This window comes from Neomonachus schauinslandi, chromosome 4 (assembly GCF_002201575.2).
Source record: "Neomonachus schauinslandi chromosome 4, ASM220157v2, whole genome shotgun sequence".
Lineage (NCBI taxonomy): Eukaryota > Metazoa > Chordata > Mammalia > Carnivora > Phocidae > Neomonachus > Neomonachus schauinslandi.
The window spans coordinates 34,698,433-34,718,968 of NC_058406.1; the positions used below are offsets into that span (position 1 = coordinate 34,698,433).

The 20,536-nt window shown below is 38.3% G+C and overlaps 2 protein-coding genes and 1 pseudogene across 2 annotated transcripts in view; all 3 read right to left on the minus strand.

Annotated features, from left to right (window-relative positions):
- The window catches only part of ZSWIM5 (zinc finger SWIM-type containing 5), a 199,663-nt gene that overhangs the window by 126,998 nt on the left and 52,129 nt on the right, over positions 1-20,536 (minus strand). The gene's annotated exons all lie outside the window — the stretch shown is intronic.
- LOC110575000 (60S ribosomal protein L31-like) lies at positions 3,555-3,935 on the minus strand. Its single transcript, XM_044914013.1, has one exon. It carries the CDS (start codon positions 3,927-3,929, stop codon positions 3,555-3,557), a length of 375 nt encoding a protein of 124 aa, XP_044769948.1. The 5' UTR covers positions 3,930-3,935.
- LOC110575318 lies at positions 12,582-13,169 on the minus strand (annotated as a pseudogene).

The following is a 20,536-nucleotide window of genomic DNA, read 5'->3' on the forward strand; positions in this document are numbered from 1 at the left end:
AGCATTTTTTCATGTGTCTGTTGGCCATCTGTATGTCTTCTTTGGAGAAATATGTTTATGTCTTCTGCCCATTTTTTAAAAGTAGGCTCCATGCCCAGCATGGAGTCCAACACGGAGCTTGAACTCATGATCTTGAGATCAAGAACTGAGCTGAGATCAAGGGTGGGACACAATCGACTGAACCACCCAGGCGCCGCTCTTCTGCCCATTTTTTAATTGGATTATTTCTTTCTTAGATGTTGAGTTTTTAAGTTCTTTATATAATTTGGATACTAACCCTGTATCAGATGTGTCCTTTGCAAATATATTCTCCCATTCCATTGGTTGCCTTTTAGTTTTATTGATTGTTTCCTTTGTTATGCAGCTTTTTATTTTGATGTAGTCCCAATAGTTTATTTTTACTTTTGTTTCCCTTGCCTCAGGAAACATATCTAGAGAAGTGTTGCTACAGTCTATGTCAGAGAAATTAGTGCCTGTGCTCTTTTCCAGGACTTTTGTGGTTTCAGGTCTCACATTTAGGTCTTTAATCCATTTTGAATTTATTTTTGTTCATGGTGTAAGAGAGTGGTCTGGTTTTATTCTTTTGCATGTTGCTATCCAGTTTTCCCAACACCCTTCGTGGAATAGACTGCCTTTTTCCCATTGCATATTCTTTCCTGCTTTGTCAAAGACTCACTGGCCATATAATTCTGGGTTTATTTCTGGGTTTTCTATTCTGTCTCCTTGGTCTATGAATCTATTTTTGTACCAGTATCATATGGTTTTGATTACTACAGCTTTGTAACTTGAAGTCTGAAATTCTGATGCCTCCAGCTTTGCTTTTCTTTTTCAAGTTTACTTTGGCTACTCAGGATCTTTTGTGGTTCCATACAAATTTTAGGATTGTTTGTTCTAGTTCCGTGAAAAATGCTGGTGGTATTTTGATAGGGATTGCATTAAATGTGTGATTGCTTTGGGTGGTATAGACATTTTAACAAAATTCCTTTTTTTGATCCATGAGCATGGAATGTCTTTCCATTTCTTTGTGTCATCTTCAGTTTCTTTCATAAGTGTTCTATAGTTTTCAGAGTACAGGTCTTTCACCTCTTTGGTTAGGTCTATTCCTTGGTATCTTATTATTTTGGTGCAATTGTAAATGGGATTGTTTTCTTAATTTCTCTTTCTGCTGCTTCATTACTGGTGTACACAAATGCAACAGATTTCTGTACACTAATTTTGTATCCTGCAACTCTACTGAATCTGTTTATCAGTTCCAGAAATTTTGGGGGGGAAGTCTTTCAGGTTTTCTATATGAAGAGTATCATGTCATCGACAAACAATGAATGTTTCACCTCCTCCTTACTGATTTGGATGTCTCTGATTTCTTTTTATTGTCTGATTGCTCTGGCTAGGACTTCCAGTATGATGTTGAATAGAAATGGTGAGAGTGAACATCCCTGTCTTGTTCCTGACCTTAGGGGAAAGGCTCTCAGTTTTCCCCAATGAGGATGATGTTAGCTATGGGTTTTCCATATATTGAGCTATTTATTATGTTGAGGTATGTTCCCTCTAAACTAACTTTGTTGAGGGCATTTCCATGAATGGATGTTGTACTTTGTCATATGCTTTTTCTGCATCTATTGAAGTGATCATATGGTTTCTAGTCTTTCTCTTGTTGATGTGATGTATCATGTTGAGTGATTTGTGAATACTGAACCACCTTTGCAACCCTGGAGGAAATCCCACTGGATTGTGGTGAATGGTGTTTTTAATGTATTGTTGGATTTGGTTTGCTAGTATTTTGTTGAGGATTTTTGCAGGATATTGCCCTGTAGTTCTCTTTTCTAGTGGTGTCTTTATTTTTTTTTAAATTTTTTTATTTATTTGACAGAGAGAGACAGCGAGAGAGGGAACACAAGCAGGGGGAGTGGGAGAGGGAGAAGCAGGCTTCCCGCAGAGCAGGGAGCCTGATGTGGGGCTCGATCCCAGGACCCTGGGATCATGACCTGAGCCGAAGGCAGACGCTTAACGACTGAGCCACCCAGGAGCCCACTAGTGGTGTCTGTATCAGGGTTTTGGTGTCAGGATAATGCTGGCCTCACAGAATAAATTTGAAAGTTTTCCTTCCTTTTCTATTTTTCAGAATAGTTTGAGAAGAAAAGGCATTAGCTCTTCTTTAAATGTTTTGTTGTTGTTGTTTAAAAAGATTTTATTTATTTATTGTGAGAGAGAGCGCGTGCATGAGTGAGGGGGAGGAGCAGAGGGAGAGGGAGAAGCAGACTCCTCGCTGAGCAGGAAGCCCGATGTGGGGCTTGATCCCAGGACCCCAGGATCAGGACCTGAGCCAAAGGCAGATGCTTAACTGACTGAGCCACCCAGGTGCCCCTTAAATGTCTGAGAGAACTTGTCTGTGAAGCCCATCTGGTTCTGGACTTTGGTTTGTTGGGAGTTTTTGGATTACTGATTCAATTTCTTCACTTGTAATCAGTCTGTTCAAATTTTCTATTTCTTCCTGTTTCACTTTTGTTAGATTATATGTTTCTGGAATTTATCCATTTCTTCCAGGTTGTCCAATTAGTTGGCATGTAGTTTTTCACAATACTCTCTTATAAGTTTATTTCCATGGTGTTTGTTGTTATTTCTCCTCTCTCATTTGTGCTTTTATTTATTTGGGCCCTTTCTTTTTTTTTCTTGGTAAGTCTGGCTAGAGGTTTGTCAATTTTATTGATTTTTTTCAAAGAACCAGCTCCTGGTTTCATTGATCTGTTCTATTGTTTTTTAGTTTCTATATCATTTATTTCTGCTCTAATCTTTATTATTTCCTTTCTTTGGCTCGTTTTAGGTTTCATTTATTGTTCTTTTTTTAGCTCCTTTCAGTGTAAGGTTAGGTTCTTTATTAGAGATTTTTCTTGCTTCTTGAGGTAGGCCTGTATTGCTATACACTTCCTCTGAGAACTGCTTTTGCTGCATCCCAAAGATTTTGAACTGTTGTGTTTTCATTTTCATTTGTTTCCATGTACTTTTTAATTGCTTCTCTTATTTCCTGGTTGACCTATTCATTGTTCAGCAGCATGTTATTTGTGGTCTTACCAGATTTTTTCTTGTGGTTGACTTCTAGTTTCATAGCATTATGGTCAGAAAAGATGCATGTTCCATGTGCACTTGAAAAGAATGTGTATTCTCCTGCTTGGGGCTGGAATGTTCTGAATGTTCTGTTAAATCCATCTGGTTCACTGTGTCATTCAAAGCCATTGTTTCCATGTTGATTTTCTGTTTAGATGCTCTGTCCATTGGTGTAAGTGGGGTGTTAAAGTCTTCTACTGCTATGGTATTATTATCAATTAGTTTCTTTATGTTTGTTCTTAACTGTTTTGTGTATTTGGGTGCTCCCATGTTGGGTCCAAAATATTTACAATTGTTATATCTTCTTGTTGGATTGTCCCCTTTATTATGATAGTGTTCTTCTTGCCTCTTGTTACAGTCTTTGCTTTAAAGTCTATTTCATCCAATAGAAGTATTGCCACTCTGGCTTTATATCTTTTTTTTTTTTTATACCTTTATTTGACAATCAGTGATTAGTTCTCATCCACATTAACTGTCTGTAGATTTTTGAAAGTGGTGACAGGTACATAGGTAAACAGTGTGTAGAGCCTGTTTGGTGAATCTTCACCCTCGTTACATTTTCTGGACAACCACACATGGATACGGTATGGAACATTCCTTATTCCTTTGGCCCAGACAGCTTTGTTGAGCCTGGTGTCAATGCACACATCTGGAGTTCCCATCTCCTTCATGGCAAATTTCCGGATCTCTTTGAGTGCCCGAGGGGCACGCTTCTTGAAACCCACTCCATGGATGCACTTGTGAATGTTGATGGTGTATTCTCTGGTCACTACCTCGTTGATAGCAGAACGGCCCTTCTTCTCACCACCCTTCTTCGCAGGAGCCATTCTGCCAGGGCCTGGTTGGAAAGCTGCCACTCTGGCTTTCTTTTGACATCCATTTGCATGATGTTTCTCCATCTCCTCACTTTCAATCTGCACCTGTTTTTTGGTCTACAATGAGCCTCTTATAGGCAGTGTATAGATGGGTCTTGTTTTTTCATCCATTCTGTCACCCTATGTCTTTTGATTGGAGCATTTAGTCCATTTACATTCAAAATAATTACTGATTGAGGTGCCTGGGTGGCTCCGTAGGTTAAGCGTCCAACTCTTGATCTCAGCTCAGGTCTTGGTCTTGGGGTATGAGTTTGGGCCCTCCATTAGGCTCCATGCTAGGCTTGGAGCCTACTTAAAAAAATAAAGTCATTATTGATAGATATGTATTTGTTGCCATTTTATTATTTGTTTTGTGGTTGTTCTGAAGATTTTCTCTGAGCCTTTCTTGTCTTCCTCTCTTTCATGGTTTGCTGATTTTCTTCAGTGACATATTTGAATTTCTTTCTCTTTCTTCTTTGCATATTTATTAGTGGCTTTTGATAAATCACTACCATACAGTTTGTATATAACCCCTTCTTCATATAGCAGTCTACTAAATTGATGGTCGTTTAAGTTTGAACCCATTCTTTACTCCTCTTCTCCCCATGTTTTAGGTGCATACTTCCTTTTCTTTTGTGAGTTCCTTAACTAATTCTTTTTACTGCTTTTGTGTTTCCTACCTTCATACTGTCATTTGTGGTCTTTGCTTTCCACTCAGAGTTCCCTTTAATACTTCTTGCAGGGCTGGTTTAGAGGTCACGAACTCCTTTAGTTTTTGTTTGGGAAACTCTTTATCTCTCCTTCTATTCTGAATGACAGCCTTGCTAGATAGGGTATTCTTGGCTGCAGGTTTTTCCCATTCAACACTTTGAGTATATCATGCCTCCTTTCTGGCTTAGAAAGTTTCTGCTGAAAAATCTGCTGATAGCTTTATGGGGTTTCCTTTGTATGTAACTGTCTCCTTTTATCTTGCTGCTCTTTAATATTTTTTATCACCATATATAGCCAATTTATTTACAATATGTCTTGGTGTGGATCTGCTTTTGTTGATTTTGATGGGAGGTTCTGTGCCACCTATTTCTGGAGATCTGTTTCCTTCCCTATGTTAGTCAAGTTTTCAGCTATTATTTCTTCAAATATATTTTCTGCCCCCTTTTCTCTCTCTTCTTCTGGGACTCCTAAAATATGAATATGTTTATGTTTGACAGAGTCACTGAGTTCCCTAAGTATATTCTTGTTTTGCATAATTTTTTTTTCTCCTTTGTTCAGCTTGATTACTTTCCCTTACTCTGTCTTCTAGGTCACTAATTCATTCCTCTGCTCTCCAGCCTGCTCTTCATTCTATCAAGCATGTTTCTCATCTTGGTTATTGAGTCCTTTATCTCTGCTGTTATTCCTTATCTCTGTGTTAAGGGTCTCACTGATGTCCCCTGCTCTGTTCTCAAGTCCAGTGAGTATCCTTATGATCATTGCTTTAAATTGTCCATCAGGTATGTTACTTATACCTGTTTTACTTTGATCCCTGTCCATGGCCTTCTCCTGTTCCTTCATTTGGGATAAATTTCTCTGTCTTTTCACTCATAAGTTGTTGGTGGTATGTAAAATGGTACAGCACTATGGAAAACAGTTTGGCAAGTTCTTCAAAAACTAAACATGCAACTACCATATGATCCAGCAACTCTCTCCTGGGCATTTATCCCAGGGAAATGAAAACATATTTACACAAAAACCTGTACGTGAATGTTCAAAAGCAGCTTTATTCATAATCAATAAAAACTAGAAACAATTCAGATGTCTTTCAATGGGTGTGTAGTCAGACTTTAGTATGTACACTCATACCATGAAATGCTACTCAATAATAATTTTTAAAAATGATAACACACAACTTGAAATAAATCTCTAGAGAATTATGCTGAGTGAAAAGAGACAATCAGCAAAAGTTACATATTATGTTATTCCATTTATATAATATTCTTGAAATAACAAAATTATAGAAATCGAGACTAGATTAGTGGTTGCCAGGAGTTAAAGATGTTGGTTGGAGGAAGAATATGAGAAAGAAATGAGTGTGGTTGTAAAAGGTCAATATGTAGAATCCTTGTGGTAATGGAATTGTTTTGAATCTTAACTATATCAATGTCAATATCCCCATTGTGATATTGTACTGTAGTTTTGCAAGGTGTTATTACTGGGGGAAATGAGGTAAAGGGCACATGGGATCTCTGTATTATTTCTTCCAACTGCATGTAAACTTACAATGATTTCAAAGTAAAAATTTTCTTTTCTTTTTTTAAGATTTTATTTGAGAAAGAGAGAGCATGAGTGGGGGGGAGGAGCAGAGGGAGAGGGAGAAGCAGACTCCCCACTGAGCAGGGATCCCAAAGTGGGGCTCGATCCCAGGACCCTGATCATGACCTGTGCTGAAAGCAGATGCTTAACTGACTGAGCCACCCAGGCACCCCTCAAAATAAAAATTTTCGTTGAAAACTTATATAATGCTGCCAAAGATGAGTGATATATAATCTTTTTGACCTTGGTGAGCTGATGAGCTCATAGACCAGTAGGGAAAACAAGTATTCAAGTCAAAAATCACAATTCATTATGATACTATCTATTAATTATATAAAATTTACTGTGTACCAGACACTGTCATAAGCTCTTTACCTATATTAACTCATTTCATTTTCATTACACACCTGTGAAGTAGGTATTATTATTTTATGGATAAAAATACTGAAGTACTGAGATGTTTAGTGACTTGCACAAGGTCACTGTACCTAAATAGTGCTATGAAAGTTATTATATACAATGTATGGAGAGAAAAGAGATTGGAGAGTCCAACTATATATATCCAAAGGGTCAAGGGTGAACACATAAAGTTTTATAGGAGAACTGAATCTTGATAGATAGTAAGGAGTTTATCTGGAATTTTAAACAGGTGAATCAATATACACAAATTTCAGTGATGTGAGGTGAGAAAATGCCACTAAGGAAAAGTCATTTAAGTTCCCAGGCTCTCAGTCTTCTCCCTCATAAAATAAGTAGCTTGGATGATGCTATCTCTAATGTCCCTCCTAACTCCTACAGTCTTTGGTTCTATGCTACTAATGTAGAAAGTTAAATTATTGGGACGCTGTGGTACAGTCCTTGTTTCCTGTCTCTATGCTATACTAGAATAACTTATGGGCAATGTGTCCATGTGTCCAAGAAACAAGGGTATAGCTGTTGTCAATTATAAATGAAATACCACTTGACACAAGTTTAAAAGATGTTGGAGTTAGCTGGGGAAACCAAACCATCATTTATATTATTGTTTCTATGGGAAAATAACTTTCAAACTAAATATGGCATATAAAGCAATTGTTTGAAAATTGTGCACGGTCTGTTCAACTGTATTCTAATATGTCAGTTCAGAAGAAAAGAAAGAGATAGTTCCTTTAAAAAATTAGAATCAGGCTTGGAAGGAGCTGTGGGTCTTAGAGAAAAGTTAATGAATAATCTTTTGTGTCTGATGCCAATTAGCTTTTATAACAGTTCCAGGCTCAAAGAACAGGAAGTGGCAGAGAAGAATTCAAGAAAGAATTTCCATCCAGACTGGAAAAAAGCAGCAGAGGATAATCATAGGAAAATAGTGCATATGTAAACAGAATCATTTCCTTTCTTTCTGGTTTAGACTGGAAAAAAGCAGAATGCTGAAAGATGCTAGGAAGGAAGCAAAACCTGAGCAACTGGTAGCAGAATAGACACAGCTTCTAGTGGGACTCAGTATTATAAGAGCAACTAAGAGCAAAACTTTCTCTTAGCTTTTCATCCCTACCAGTGAGAAGAAAAGTTATAATTCTTGTTCTGCCAAAGTAAACCCAAGGTCAAATCACAACAGTGCAAGTTTTCTTATGATGAAGTACACAACTGTGTTGAGGTGTTTTATTCAATTGTGCTCTCAATTATGTGTTTTATACAGAAGCTGCAGGCAAAAACAGACACATAGATCAATGGAACAGAATAGAGAACCAGAAATGGACCCACAAACGTATGGTCAACTAACCTTCCACAAAGCAGGAAAAAATATAAGAAGTCTCTTCGACAAATGGTGTTGGGAAAACTGGACAGTGACATGCAGAAGAATGAAACTGGACCACTTTCTTACACAGTACACAAAAGTAAATTGAAAATGGATTAAAGACCTAAATGTAAGACAGGAAACCATCAAAATCCTAGAGGAGAAAACGGGCAGCAACCTCTTTGATGTTGGCCACAGCAACTTCTTACTAGACACGTCTCCTGAGGCAAGGGAAACGAAAGCAAAAACGAACTATTGGGACTTCATCAAGATAAAAAGCCTCGGCACAGCAAAGGAAACAATCAACAAAACCAAAAGGCAGCCGACGGAATGGGAGAAGATATTTGTAAATGTCATATCGGATAAAGGGCTAGTATCCAAAATCTATACTGAAGGTTATATACTGACCAAACCAGACTTGTGGTTTAATTTATAGTTTAGGACTTGTTTCTAAACTTGAAATTCTTTTTTTTTTTTCCTTGAAATTCTTGTATTTAACTGCCTGCTTGATTGTCTCCACTTAGATGTCTCACGTCATACTAAACATATCTGTACTACTGATCTCAACCTATGCCTTCTCTTACCCTACTCCTAGCATGGCTTCCTTCCAAAAAGAACACACAACACAAAGGGTTTTAAGAAATTACTACAAAAAAACAATATGCCAACAAATTAGACAAAATAAAAGAATGAAAACTTCCTACAAACATAAAAACTTCCAAGAATAAATTCAGGAAGACATAGAAAATCTAAACAAACAAATTACAAACAAACAAATTTAGGTAATAAAACTGAGACAAAGTTGAACCAAAAAACTCCCAACAAACAAAAGTCCAGATGGCTTCAAAAGTGAATTCTACCAAACATTTACTATTTTTTTAAAGATTTTATTTATTTATTTGAGAGAGAGAGAGCATGAGAGCAGGGTGGGGGGCAGAGGGAGAAGCAGACTCCCTGCTAAGCAGGGAGTCTGATGTGGGACTCAATTCCGGTACTCCAGGATCCTGGCCTGAGCAGAAGGCAGATGCTTAACTGACGAAGCCACCCAGGCGCCCTCTACCAAACATTTAAAGAAGAGTTAATACCTATACTTCTTAAACTATTCCAAAAAACAGAATAGGAAGGAATGCTTCCAAATTCATGCTAGGGGAATAGCATTACCGATACCAAAACCAAAAACAACTATGATAAAAAGAAAATTGGAGACCAATATCATTGATAAACATAGATGCAAATCCTCAACAAAATATTAACAAGCTGAATTTTAAAATTATTTAAAGGATCATTCACCATGATCAAGCAGGATTTATTCCAGAGATGCAAGGATGTTTCAATATTCAAAAATTAATCAATATGATACACCACATTCACAAAATGAAGGATAAAAATCATATGATCATTGCAATAGATGTAGAAAAGCATTTGACAAAATTCAACATCTGTTCATGATAAGAACTCTCAGCAGAATGGATTTAGAGAGAATGTACCTCAACATAATAAAGGCCATCTATGACAAGCCCATAGCCAACATCATCCTCAAAAGTGAAAAACTAAAAGCTTCTCCTCTAAGATCAGGAACAACCCAAGTATACCCAACTCTTGCTACTCTTATTTGTCATAGCCTGGAAGTCTGAGACAGAGTAAATAGGCAAGAAAAAGAAATAAAAGGCATCCATATCAGAGAGGAAGGCGAAAAACTGTGCTGGGAAAACTGAACAGCCACATGCAAAAAAATGAAACTGGACAACTATCTTACACCATGCACAAAAACTAACTCAAATGAAATGAAGACTTGAATGTACGACCTGAAATCATAAAAGTCCTAGAAGAAAACATGAAGGTAAGCCCCTAGATATGGTGTCAGGAATGATTTATCAGATATGATACCAAAAGTAAAGGCAACAAAAGGAAAACTAAATAAATGGGACTATATCAAACTAAAAAGATGCTCAACAAAGGAAACAACCAAAAAAACTAAAAGGCAGCCTTCAGAATGGGAGAAGATATTTGCAAATGACATATCTGATAAAGGGTTAGTATCCAAAATCTATAAAGAACTTATCAAGGGGCACCTGGGTGGCTCAGTCGTTAAGCGTCTGCCTTCGGCTCGGGTCATGATCCCAGGGTCCTGGGATCGAGCCCCACTTTGGGCTCCCTGCTCCGCGGGAAGCCTGCTTCTCCCTCTCTCACTCCCCCTGCTTGTGTTCCCTCTCTCGCTGTGTCTCTGTGTCAAATAAGTAAAATCTAAAGAAGAAAAAAAAAGAACTTATCAAACCCAACACCCAAAAAATAAATAATCCAGTTAAGAAATGGGCAGAAGACATGAACAGACATTTTTCCAAAGAAGACATACATTTGGCCAACAGACACATGAAAAGATACTCAACATCACTCATCATCAGGGAAAATACAAATCAAAACTACAATGAGATACCACCTAACACCTGTCAGAATGGCTAAAATTAACAACACAGGAGGGGTGCCTGGGTGGCTCAGTCAGTTAAGGCTTCGGCTCAGGTCATTATCTCTGGGTCCTGGGATGGAGCCCTGCATCAGGCTTCCTGCTCAGCAGGGAGTCTGCTTCTCTCCCTCTGTTCCTCCCCATTACTCTCTCTCTCAAATAAATAAAATCTTAAAAAAAAAAACCCAAAAAACACACAGGAAACAACAGATGTTGGTGAGGATGCAGAGAAACTGGTCTGTTGATGCGAATGCAAACTGGTGCAGCCACTCTAGAAAACAGTATAGAGGTGCCTCAAAAAGTTAAAACTAGAACTACCCTATGACCTAGCAATTACACTACTAGGTATTTACCCAAAGGATACAAAAATACTGATTCAAAGGGACGTTTGCAACCTGATGTTTATAGCACCATTACCAACAATAGCCAAATTATGGAAAGAGCCCAAAAGTCCATCAACTGATGAATGGATAAAGAAGATGTGGTATATATACAATGGAATATTACTCAGCCAACAAAAAGAAGGAAATCTTCTCATTTGCAACTACATGGATGGAGCTAGAGTGTGTTATGCTAAGTGAAATAAGTCAGTCAGAGAAAGACAAATACCGTATGATTTCACTCATGTGGAATTTAAGAAACAAAACAGATGAACACAGGGGAAGGGGGGAAAAAAGAGAGAGGGAGGCTAAGTATAAGAGGCTCCTAACTACAGAGAACAAACTGAGGGTTGATGGAGGGGAGGTGGGCAGGGGATGGCCTAAATGGGTGATGGGTATTAAGGAGGGTACTTGTTGGGATGAGCACTGGATGTTGTATGTAAGTGATGAATCACTGAGTTCTACTCCTGAAACCAGTATTTCACTGCATTTTAACTAACTAGAATTTAAATAAAAACTTGAGGGGCGCCCGGGTGGCTCAGTCAGTTAGGTGTTGCCTTTGGCTCAGGCCATGATCCCAGAGTCCCAGGATCCAGTCCCACATTGGGCTCCCCATTCAGTGGGGAGTCTGCTTCTCCCTCTGACCCACCCCCCTCTTGTGCTTTCTCTGTCTCACTCTCTCTCTCTCAAATAAATAAAATCTTAAAAAAAAAAAAAACTTGAAACAAACAAAAATAAAGTAAGAAACAAAACAGATGAACATATGGGAAGGGGGTAAAAAGGAGAAAGAGAAAGTTGGGGCACCTGGGTGGCTCAGCTGGTTAAGCATCTGACTCTTGATTTTTGGCTCATGTCATGATCTCAGGGTTGTGAGATTGAACACTGTGTTGGGTTCCATTCTGGGAGGGGAGTCTGCTTGAAATTCTCTCTCTCCCTTCTCCCTCTGCCCCTCCCTATGCTTGCATGCATGCTCTCTCTCCCAAATAAATAAATCTTTAAGAAAAAAAGAGAGGGAGGCAAACCATAAAGACTCTTTTTTTTAGTTTAATAAACATTTACTCCTTAAGTTGAACAACCTCTACATGCAAAATATATATGGTTTAGGATCTCTTTTTGAGTGGAAAGGAATTTAGGTCTCAAGAGGCTTTCAGTCTGCTGTTTTCTGGAAATCATTTAATTGAGTGTAAGACCCCTGAAAAATACTGAATTCAACCTAAAAATGTGGTTTCTAGTTGACATTATTCTGTATATGATCATGATAAAAGATTAGGATATTCTTCACATTTCCAAGCAAGATCCAATTTTAAAAGCTTGTTCTTCCCAAACTCCTAAAAATAACCAGTTGAGAGTAAACCAGAGCATTACATCACCCCTAAGAAGCTGTAGGTTTCATTACATACACCAACAAATCTACATGGTTAGTTTCTGCATTCCACTTTTACAAAATTTATTTTACACCTATTATACCAAACAGCATTTTAAACACTGACATATAAACTCCCTAAAAAGATAAAGCAAAGACAAAAGCATTTGTCTTACTAGAAACAAGATACACCTTCACTTACAGTCTTCAAACATTATTGCACTTTAACTTTCATAATTTGACAATGCATTCATGGAACAATCTGCAGCTAATTTTAACAGACAAATTAAAGAATACTTTGAAGTAGCCATAACTGTCCTAAATTGTTTATTAGGTAAGGATTTTACAAACATTATTCATATCAGCAGTAATGGTGGAACTGGAGAGTACTGCGTCTTCTCTTATGTCTCACAGTGAGAACCAATTGTGTGACCCCTTCCAAGGCCATGGTTCTCGCAGCCTGCAGATGTCAGCCCTCGCATCTCCCTGTGCTTGTAAACTCGTTTGGTGATCCACTGGGTGTCAGGATTTTTCTGATAGCTTTACGGATGGATCAATGAGGATAACCTCAAAGAATCTGTACATGCAATCTCCACCAACCCAGTAAAAATTCAAGACTCTCAGAGCCCCACAGTGATGTCCAGCTCACTCCTCTGCAACAGACTGAAGGCTTGGGGCAAACTTTAGCTGGTTAACACCATGATGGACAGGTCTGCCGTAGGTAGCACCCTTAGGAACTGGGCATTTGTGGCCACCATGTCCGATATATGACATAACCTTGCTTGACCTTGTAACACAGTCTGCGTGCTTTATCAGGCTTGGTTGGGCAGGGGGCCCTGTGGAGCACAGAGAGCTGGGCATACTACCAGCAACACACCCTGAGAGAAAAGCACATTACATTGGATGGCTTCTTCCTCCACAGCTCCTGGATGTACTTGTAAGCACCCATCTTGGCTTACCTTTGAGCTGATGGCTGCCACTGGATGCAAAGGGAAGAGCCCTTCTCTCCCAAGACTCTTAATTATAGAGAACAAACTGAGAGTTGCTGGAGGGGAGGTGGGTGGGGGATGGGTACTGGGTATTAAGAAGAGCACTTGTGATGAGTACTGGGTGTTACATGTAAGTGATGAATCACTGAGTTCAACTCCTAAAATAAATATTGCACTGTATATTACCCAACTAGAATTTAAATAAAAACTTGAAACAAAAAATAAAAATTAAAAAATTATAAATAAAACTAGTATATTATATAAGTTATATCTCAAATAAAATGAGTCTGTTATAGACAGCAAAAAAAAAAATACCGTATGATCCAGCACTTACTTCTCAAAGGGATATCTGTATACTCATGTTCACAGCAGTATTATTCACAATAGCTAAAACATGGAAATGATCCAAGAGTCCATCAAGCAATAAATCACCAAGCAAAATGTAGCTATACATACAATGGAATATTAACTAGTCTTAAGAAGGAAGGAAAGTCTGCAATATGCTAAAACATGGATGAAGCTTGAAGACATTATGCTAAATAAGCCAGTGACAAAAAGACAAATACTGTATGATTTCACCTATATGAGTACTAAAAGTACTCAAAATCACAAAGACAGAAAGTAAAACTGTGGGGGCGCCTGGGTGGCTCAGTCAGTTAAGCGTCTGCCTTTGGCTCAGGTCGTGATCTCAGGGTCCTGGGATCAAGCCGCAAGTTGGACTCCCTGCTAGGCAGAGTCCACTTCCCCCTTTCCCTTTGCCCCTCCCCCCCCTTCTTGTGCTTGTGCACGGTGTACTCTCTCTCTCAAATAAACAAAATCTTTAAAAGAAAACTGGTTGCTAGGTGCTAGAAAGACGGGTGGAAATGGGCAGCTCTGTTTAATGGGTATAGGGTTTCAGTTTTACAAGTTGAAAAGATTTATGGACATGTATGGTAGCGGCAGCTATACAACATTATGGATGTATTTAATACCACTAAACTGTATACTTAAAAATAGTTACATGGTAAATTTTATGTTATGTGTATTTTACCACATCAAAAAATTTTAAATTAAAAAAAGGAAGGAGAAATTAAGACAGTCACAAATAAAAACAGAATTCACTGCTAGCAAATCTGTTCTGTAAGACCAGTAAAGTGAGTCCTTTAAACTGAAATGAAAGGACACTAGATATTAATTCAAATGAACCCAAGAAAAAGAGCACTGATAAAAGTCACTATATAGGTAGACAGAGAAGGCAGTATAAATGGATTTTTGCTTATATCCTGTATTGTTAAGATAGCAATACTACCCAAACTGATCTACATATTCACTGTAATACTTGTCAAAATCCTGGCTATCTTTTTTGGACAAACTGACAAACTGATCTTAAAATTCATATAGAAATACAAAGCACCCACAATAGCCAAAACAATCTTAAAAAAGAACAAAATTGGAAAACTCACATTTCTCAATTTCAAAATTTACTATATAGCTATAGTAATCAAGACAGTGTGATACTGACATAAAGACAGTATATATAAATATATAAAGGCATATATTTAAGTAGAATAGAATTGAGAGCACAGAAATCAACTCTTACATTTATGGTAAACTGATTTTCAACAAGGGTGCCAAGACAATTCAATGTGGAAAAAAAAATCATCTTTTTCTACAAATGGTACTGGGAAAACTGGATATTCACATGCAAAAGAATAAAGTTAAACTACATCCTCATGCCATACACCAAAATTAACTCAAAATGGACCATAGACTTAAATGCAAGAGCTAAAACTACACCACTCTTAAGGAAAACAAAGGAGTCTCTGTGACCTTGGGTTAGGCAATAATATCTTAGATATGACACCAAGAGCAAAAGCAACAAAAGAAAAAAATAAGTAAATGGACTTCATCAAAATTAAAACCTTTTTGACTTCAAAGGATACCATTAAGAAAGTGAAAAGACAATGCACAGAATGGAAGAATTTTTTGTAAATCATATATCTGATAGGGAAATGTACCCAGAATATATAAAGAACTCTTACAGCTCAACAATAAAAAGAGAAATCAATGTTGGGACACCTGGGTGGCTTAGTCGGTTAATGTCCTACTCTTCATTTTATCTCAGGTCATGATCTCAGGGTCCTGACCCCACTTGGGCTCCATGCTGGGTGTAGAGTCTGCTTGAGATTCTCTCTCTCTTCTCCCTCTGCCCCTCCCCCTGCTTGTGCTCTCTCTCTCTCTCTCAAATAAATAAATAAAATCTTTAAAAAAAGACAAGTCAATGTTAAAAATGAGCAAAAGATCTGAATAGACATTATCAGGTATTTGTGTATCTTCTTTGGAGAAATAAGCACATGGGAAGATGCTCAACATCATTAGTCATTGGAAAAATACAAATCAAAATCACAGTAAGAGACCACTTCAGACCCACCAGGATGACTAATTTTTTTTTCTAGGATGACTAATATTAAAAGACAGCCAATAATGAGTATTGACAAGGATGCGGAAAAACTGGAACTTCATAAATGCTGATGGAAATGTAAAATGCTGTAGTCACTTCCAAAAACAGTCAGCTTCTGAAAATGTTAAACACAGAGTTATCATATTCACCCAGCAGTTCCACTCCTAGGTATCTACCCACGAGAAATGAAAACACATGTCCAGCTGAAAACTTATATACAAGTGTTCATAGCATTATCATTCATAAGAGCCAAGAAACGGCTACAAGCTAAATGTTCATGAGCTGAATAAACAAATGTGATCTATTCATAGAATGGAATATTTGGCACGAAAAAGGAATAAAGTACTGCTATAACATGAATGAAACTTGAAAACAATGTGCCAAGTAAAAGAAGTCCATCACAAAAGACTACACATATTGTATCACTCCGTAAACATCACATGTCTAGAAAAGACAAATCCATAGAGACAGAAATTAGATTAGTGGTAGCCAGTGGGGGAGCATTGAGAGTAACTGCTTATAGGCACCGGGTTTCATTTTTGAGTGAAAAAGTTCTAAAATTAGTGATGATGGTTGTACGTCTTTGTGAATACACTAAAACCCACAAAAGTATACACTTTAAAAAGGTGAATTTCATGGTATTTGAATTATATCTCAATAAAGCTGTTATTTTTACTGAGAGAGAATCTTAACAAGAGCCAGCGAAATAAAGAAATATTACATACAGAAGAATAAAGATAAAAATGACAGCAGCTTTCTTGACAGAAACAATGCATGCCAGAAGAGAATGGAGAAACATCTTTATAGTACTGAAAGTGGTGGTGGGCGGGGGGGGAGTCAACTTAAATTCTATACCTAACAAAAAATATCTTTCTAAAAACAAAAGTGAGGGGTTCCTGGGTGGCTCAGTCGGTTGAGCGTCCAAGTCTTAATTTTGGCTCAGGTCACGATCTCAGGGTTATGGGATCAAGTCCTGCGTCAGGTTCCACGCTGAGCATGGAGCCTGCTTGGGATTCTCTCTCTTTCTCCCTCTCCTTCTTCCCACTCAAGCATTCTCTCTCTAAAGATAAAATAAAACCTTTAAAAAATAAATAAATAAAAGTGAAATACTTTCACAGGCTTAAAAAAGCTGAAAGAATTCAGTAGCAGCAGAAATTTTAAATGAAGTCCTTAGGCAGACGGAAAATTATAGCATATGGAAATCTGCATTTACACACACAAAAAAACAAAGTGCACTGGAAACTGTAACAATGTAGATAAATTTAAAAGATTTCATTTTTTATTTAAATCTCCTGAAAATAGGGGCACCTGGGTGGCTCAGTCAGTTAAGCATCTGCCTTTGGCTCAGGTTATGATCTCAGGGGTCCCATGATCCCAGAAAATATAATTGTTCAAAGTAGAAACAATAACAAAAAATTTATCATATGTGAAATATAAGAAAACAAGAGTGCAAAGGCTGGTAGGGAAGAAATGGAAATATATTTCTTTTAAAGATTTAATTTATTTATTTGAGAGAAAGAGAGAAAGAGCAAGCACGAGCGGGGGGAGGGGCAGAGAGGGGAGAAGCAGGCTCCCCGCCGAGCAGGGAGCCCAAGGACACAGGGTTTGATCCCAGCACCCAGGGATCATGACCTGAGCCAAAGGCATAAGTTTAACAGACTGAGCCACCCAGGTGCTCCAGAAATGGAAGTGTATTGTAGAAACGTTATAATACTACAAGTGAAGTAGTATAGTATCACTTGAAAGTAGACTGTGTTAAATTAAAGATATGACCAGATGTTGGCAAACTATAATTTGCAGACCAAATCTGGCCTGCTCCCTGTTTTCATAAATAAAGTTTTATTGGAGGGAAGCCTGGGTAGCTCATTCGGTTAAGCGTCTGCCTTTGGCTCAGGTCATGATCCCAGGATCAAGTCCCGCGCTGGGCTTCTTGCTCAGTTGGGAGCCTGCTTCTCCCTTGCCTGCTCTGCCTGCCGCTCCCCCTGCTTGTGCTCTCTTTCTCTCTGACAAATAAATAAATAAAATCTTAAAAAAAAAAAAAGTTTTATTGGAACACAGCCAGAGTCATTCATTTACATATTGTGCCTGGCTGCTTTTGTACAAAAATGGCAGAGTCAAATAGTTATGACAAAGATAGTATAGTGCACCAAATCTAAAATATTTACTATATGGACCTTTATAGAAAACGTTTGTTGGTCTCTGGTGTATACTATACACCCTCAAACAGGCACACAAGGAATTACAGGCTAATAAACAAAAAAAGGAGATAAAATGGAAACATAAAAGATATGTAATCCAAAAAGAAGGCAGAAAAATAAGAAAAAGAGAACAAAATACAGACGAGACAAACAGAAAACAAATAGTACTTGGTGGATTTGATCACAACTGTATCAACAATATTCAGTAAATGGTCTAAATATCCTACTAAAAAGGCACAGATTATCAGGTTGGATAAGAAAGTAAGACACAACCATATGCTGCCTTCAAGAAACCCACTATATAGGGCGCCTGGGTGGCTCAGTTGGTTAAGCGACTGCCTTCGGCTCAGGTCATGATCCTGGAGTCCCGGGATCGAGTCCCGCATCGGGCTCCCTGTTCTGACCCTTCCCCCTCTCATGTGCTCTCTGTCTCTCTCATTCTCTCTGTCTCAGATAAATAAATAAAATCTTGGAAAAAAAAAAAAAAAGAAACCCACTATATAGACATAAATAGGTTAAAACAAAATGATAGGGATTCTGGAGCTGGATAAGATAGGGTAAGCACACTTCATTCTATCACTCCTATTGAATGCAAATACAAAACCTTAACAGAATGCATGGAGTAGTATTTGAGGACTCTGAAAAGTCATTATTAGCAGAAGGACTGGGGAAGACCCGAATTCCAACATATCTGGGTTTTTTTTTTTCCCCTCTAGTATCCTAAAGCCTGAATTTAACACATCAAAAAAAATCTAGCAGTGAAAACTGGGGTACACCTAGAGACAGCTCCAAGAGAAGCCCTTTTTCTGGCTCAGAACAGGAAAGGGAACTCCTAATACTCGGAGAGTGTGAAAATCCCCCATTTTTTCTCTTTCTTTTCTCCATTCTCTCATACCCAAACCCCCAGGCAATCCTATAGTGGCAGTATGAAGGCAGCAGCAGCAATAAGTGCTAATAAGCAGTGGTGATAAGAATCATCAAAGCTGGGACACCTCGGTGGTTCAGTCAGTTAGTAAGTGCCTGTGTTCGGCTCGGGTCATGATCTCGGGGTCCTGGGATCGAGCCCCATGTTGGGCTCCCTGCTCAGCGGGGAGTCTGCTTCCTTCCTCTCCCTCTGCCCCTCCCCCCGCCTTGTGCGCTCTCTCTCTCTCTCAAATAAATAAAAATCTTTAAAAAAGAAAAAAAGTTAAAATTTATCAAAACTTAAGCACACACTTATAGACTATACATGGTGCCATTTGCAGTCGAGAGAAATGCAAGCAAATGTAAAGATATCATATTACATCATAGCTGCATAAAATTAACTGTAGTGCATATGTGCTACTGTAATAATTTCATAGCCACCTCCTGTCGCTCTTGTGGTGAGTTCAAGTGTTGCAAGCACCTACTTAAAACACCATGTGACACTAATCATCTCAGTGTGAGCAGTTTGTTTCTCTAGTAAATTGCATGTGTTGCAGTAAAAAGTGATCTCTTGTGGTTCTCACACATTTTTCATTGTGTTTAGCGCAGTATCATAAAACTTGAGTTAAAACCATGGGACCCACATAAAGTGCCATTAGTGATGCTGGAAGTGCGACCAAGAAGCAGAGAAAACTCATGACATTTTTTTTTTTAAGATTTTATTTATTTATTTGACACAGAGAGAGAGAGCACAAGCAGGAACACAAGCAGGGGGAGTGGGAGAGGGAGAAGCAGACTTCCCACGGAGCAGGGAGCCAGATGCGGGGCTTCATCTCAGGACCCCAGGACCATGACCCGAGCCGAATGCAGACGCCCAATGACTGTGCCACCCAGGCGCCCCAAGTCATGACATTTTAAGAAAAGGTTGAATTGCCTGATATGTACATAGACTGAGGTCAGCAGCTGCGGTTGCCTGTCACTTCAAGATAAATGAATCCAGTGTAAGGACCACAGTAAAAAAAAAAAAAAAAAAAAAGAAAAGAAAAAAAGATAAGGAAATTCATGAAGCTGTTGCTGCAGCTATACTAACAGGTATGAAAACACTGCACTTTTTGCAAAATATATTTTTATCTCATATTGAAAATGCAGCTTTTATGTGAGTGCAAGATGCTATAGGAAAGGCATAACTATAGTCTCTAATATGATTCCAGAAAAGTGAAGTCATTATAGGACAACTTAAAGCAAAAGGAAGGTGAAGGACCTAAACCTGGAGAATTTAATGTCAGCAAAGGATGGTTTGATTTTAGAAAGAGGTTTTGCCTAAAAATGTCAAGAGAACAGAAACAGCAGACAAGTTCCCAGACACCATTAAAATAATCACAGAGGAGAAAAGATATCTGCCTGAACAGGTTTTTAATGCAGACAATGTGCCTTTTTCTGGGGGGGGAAAAATCCCACAAAAGACATTTATAAGTTAGAAAGAGAAGCAAACACCAGGATTTAAGGCAGGAAGAGATAGGCTGACTCTACTGTTTTGTGCAAATGCAGTCAGGTTTATGATCAGGACTGCCCTTATCTATAAAGTTCCTAACCCCTGAGCCTTGAAGGGAAAAGATAAACACCAGCTGCCAGTCTTTTGGTTATTCAACAAGAAGGCTGGACAACAAGAACCCTTTTTCTGGATCAATGCTTTGTCCCTGAAGTCAAGAAGTATCTTACTAGTAAGGGACTGCCTTTTAAATTTCTTCTGATATTGGACAATGCCCCTGGTCAACCAAACCCCATG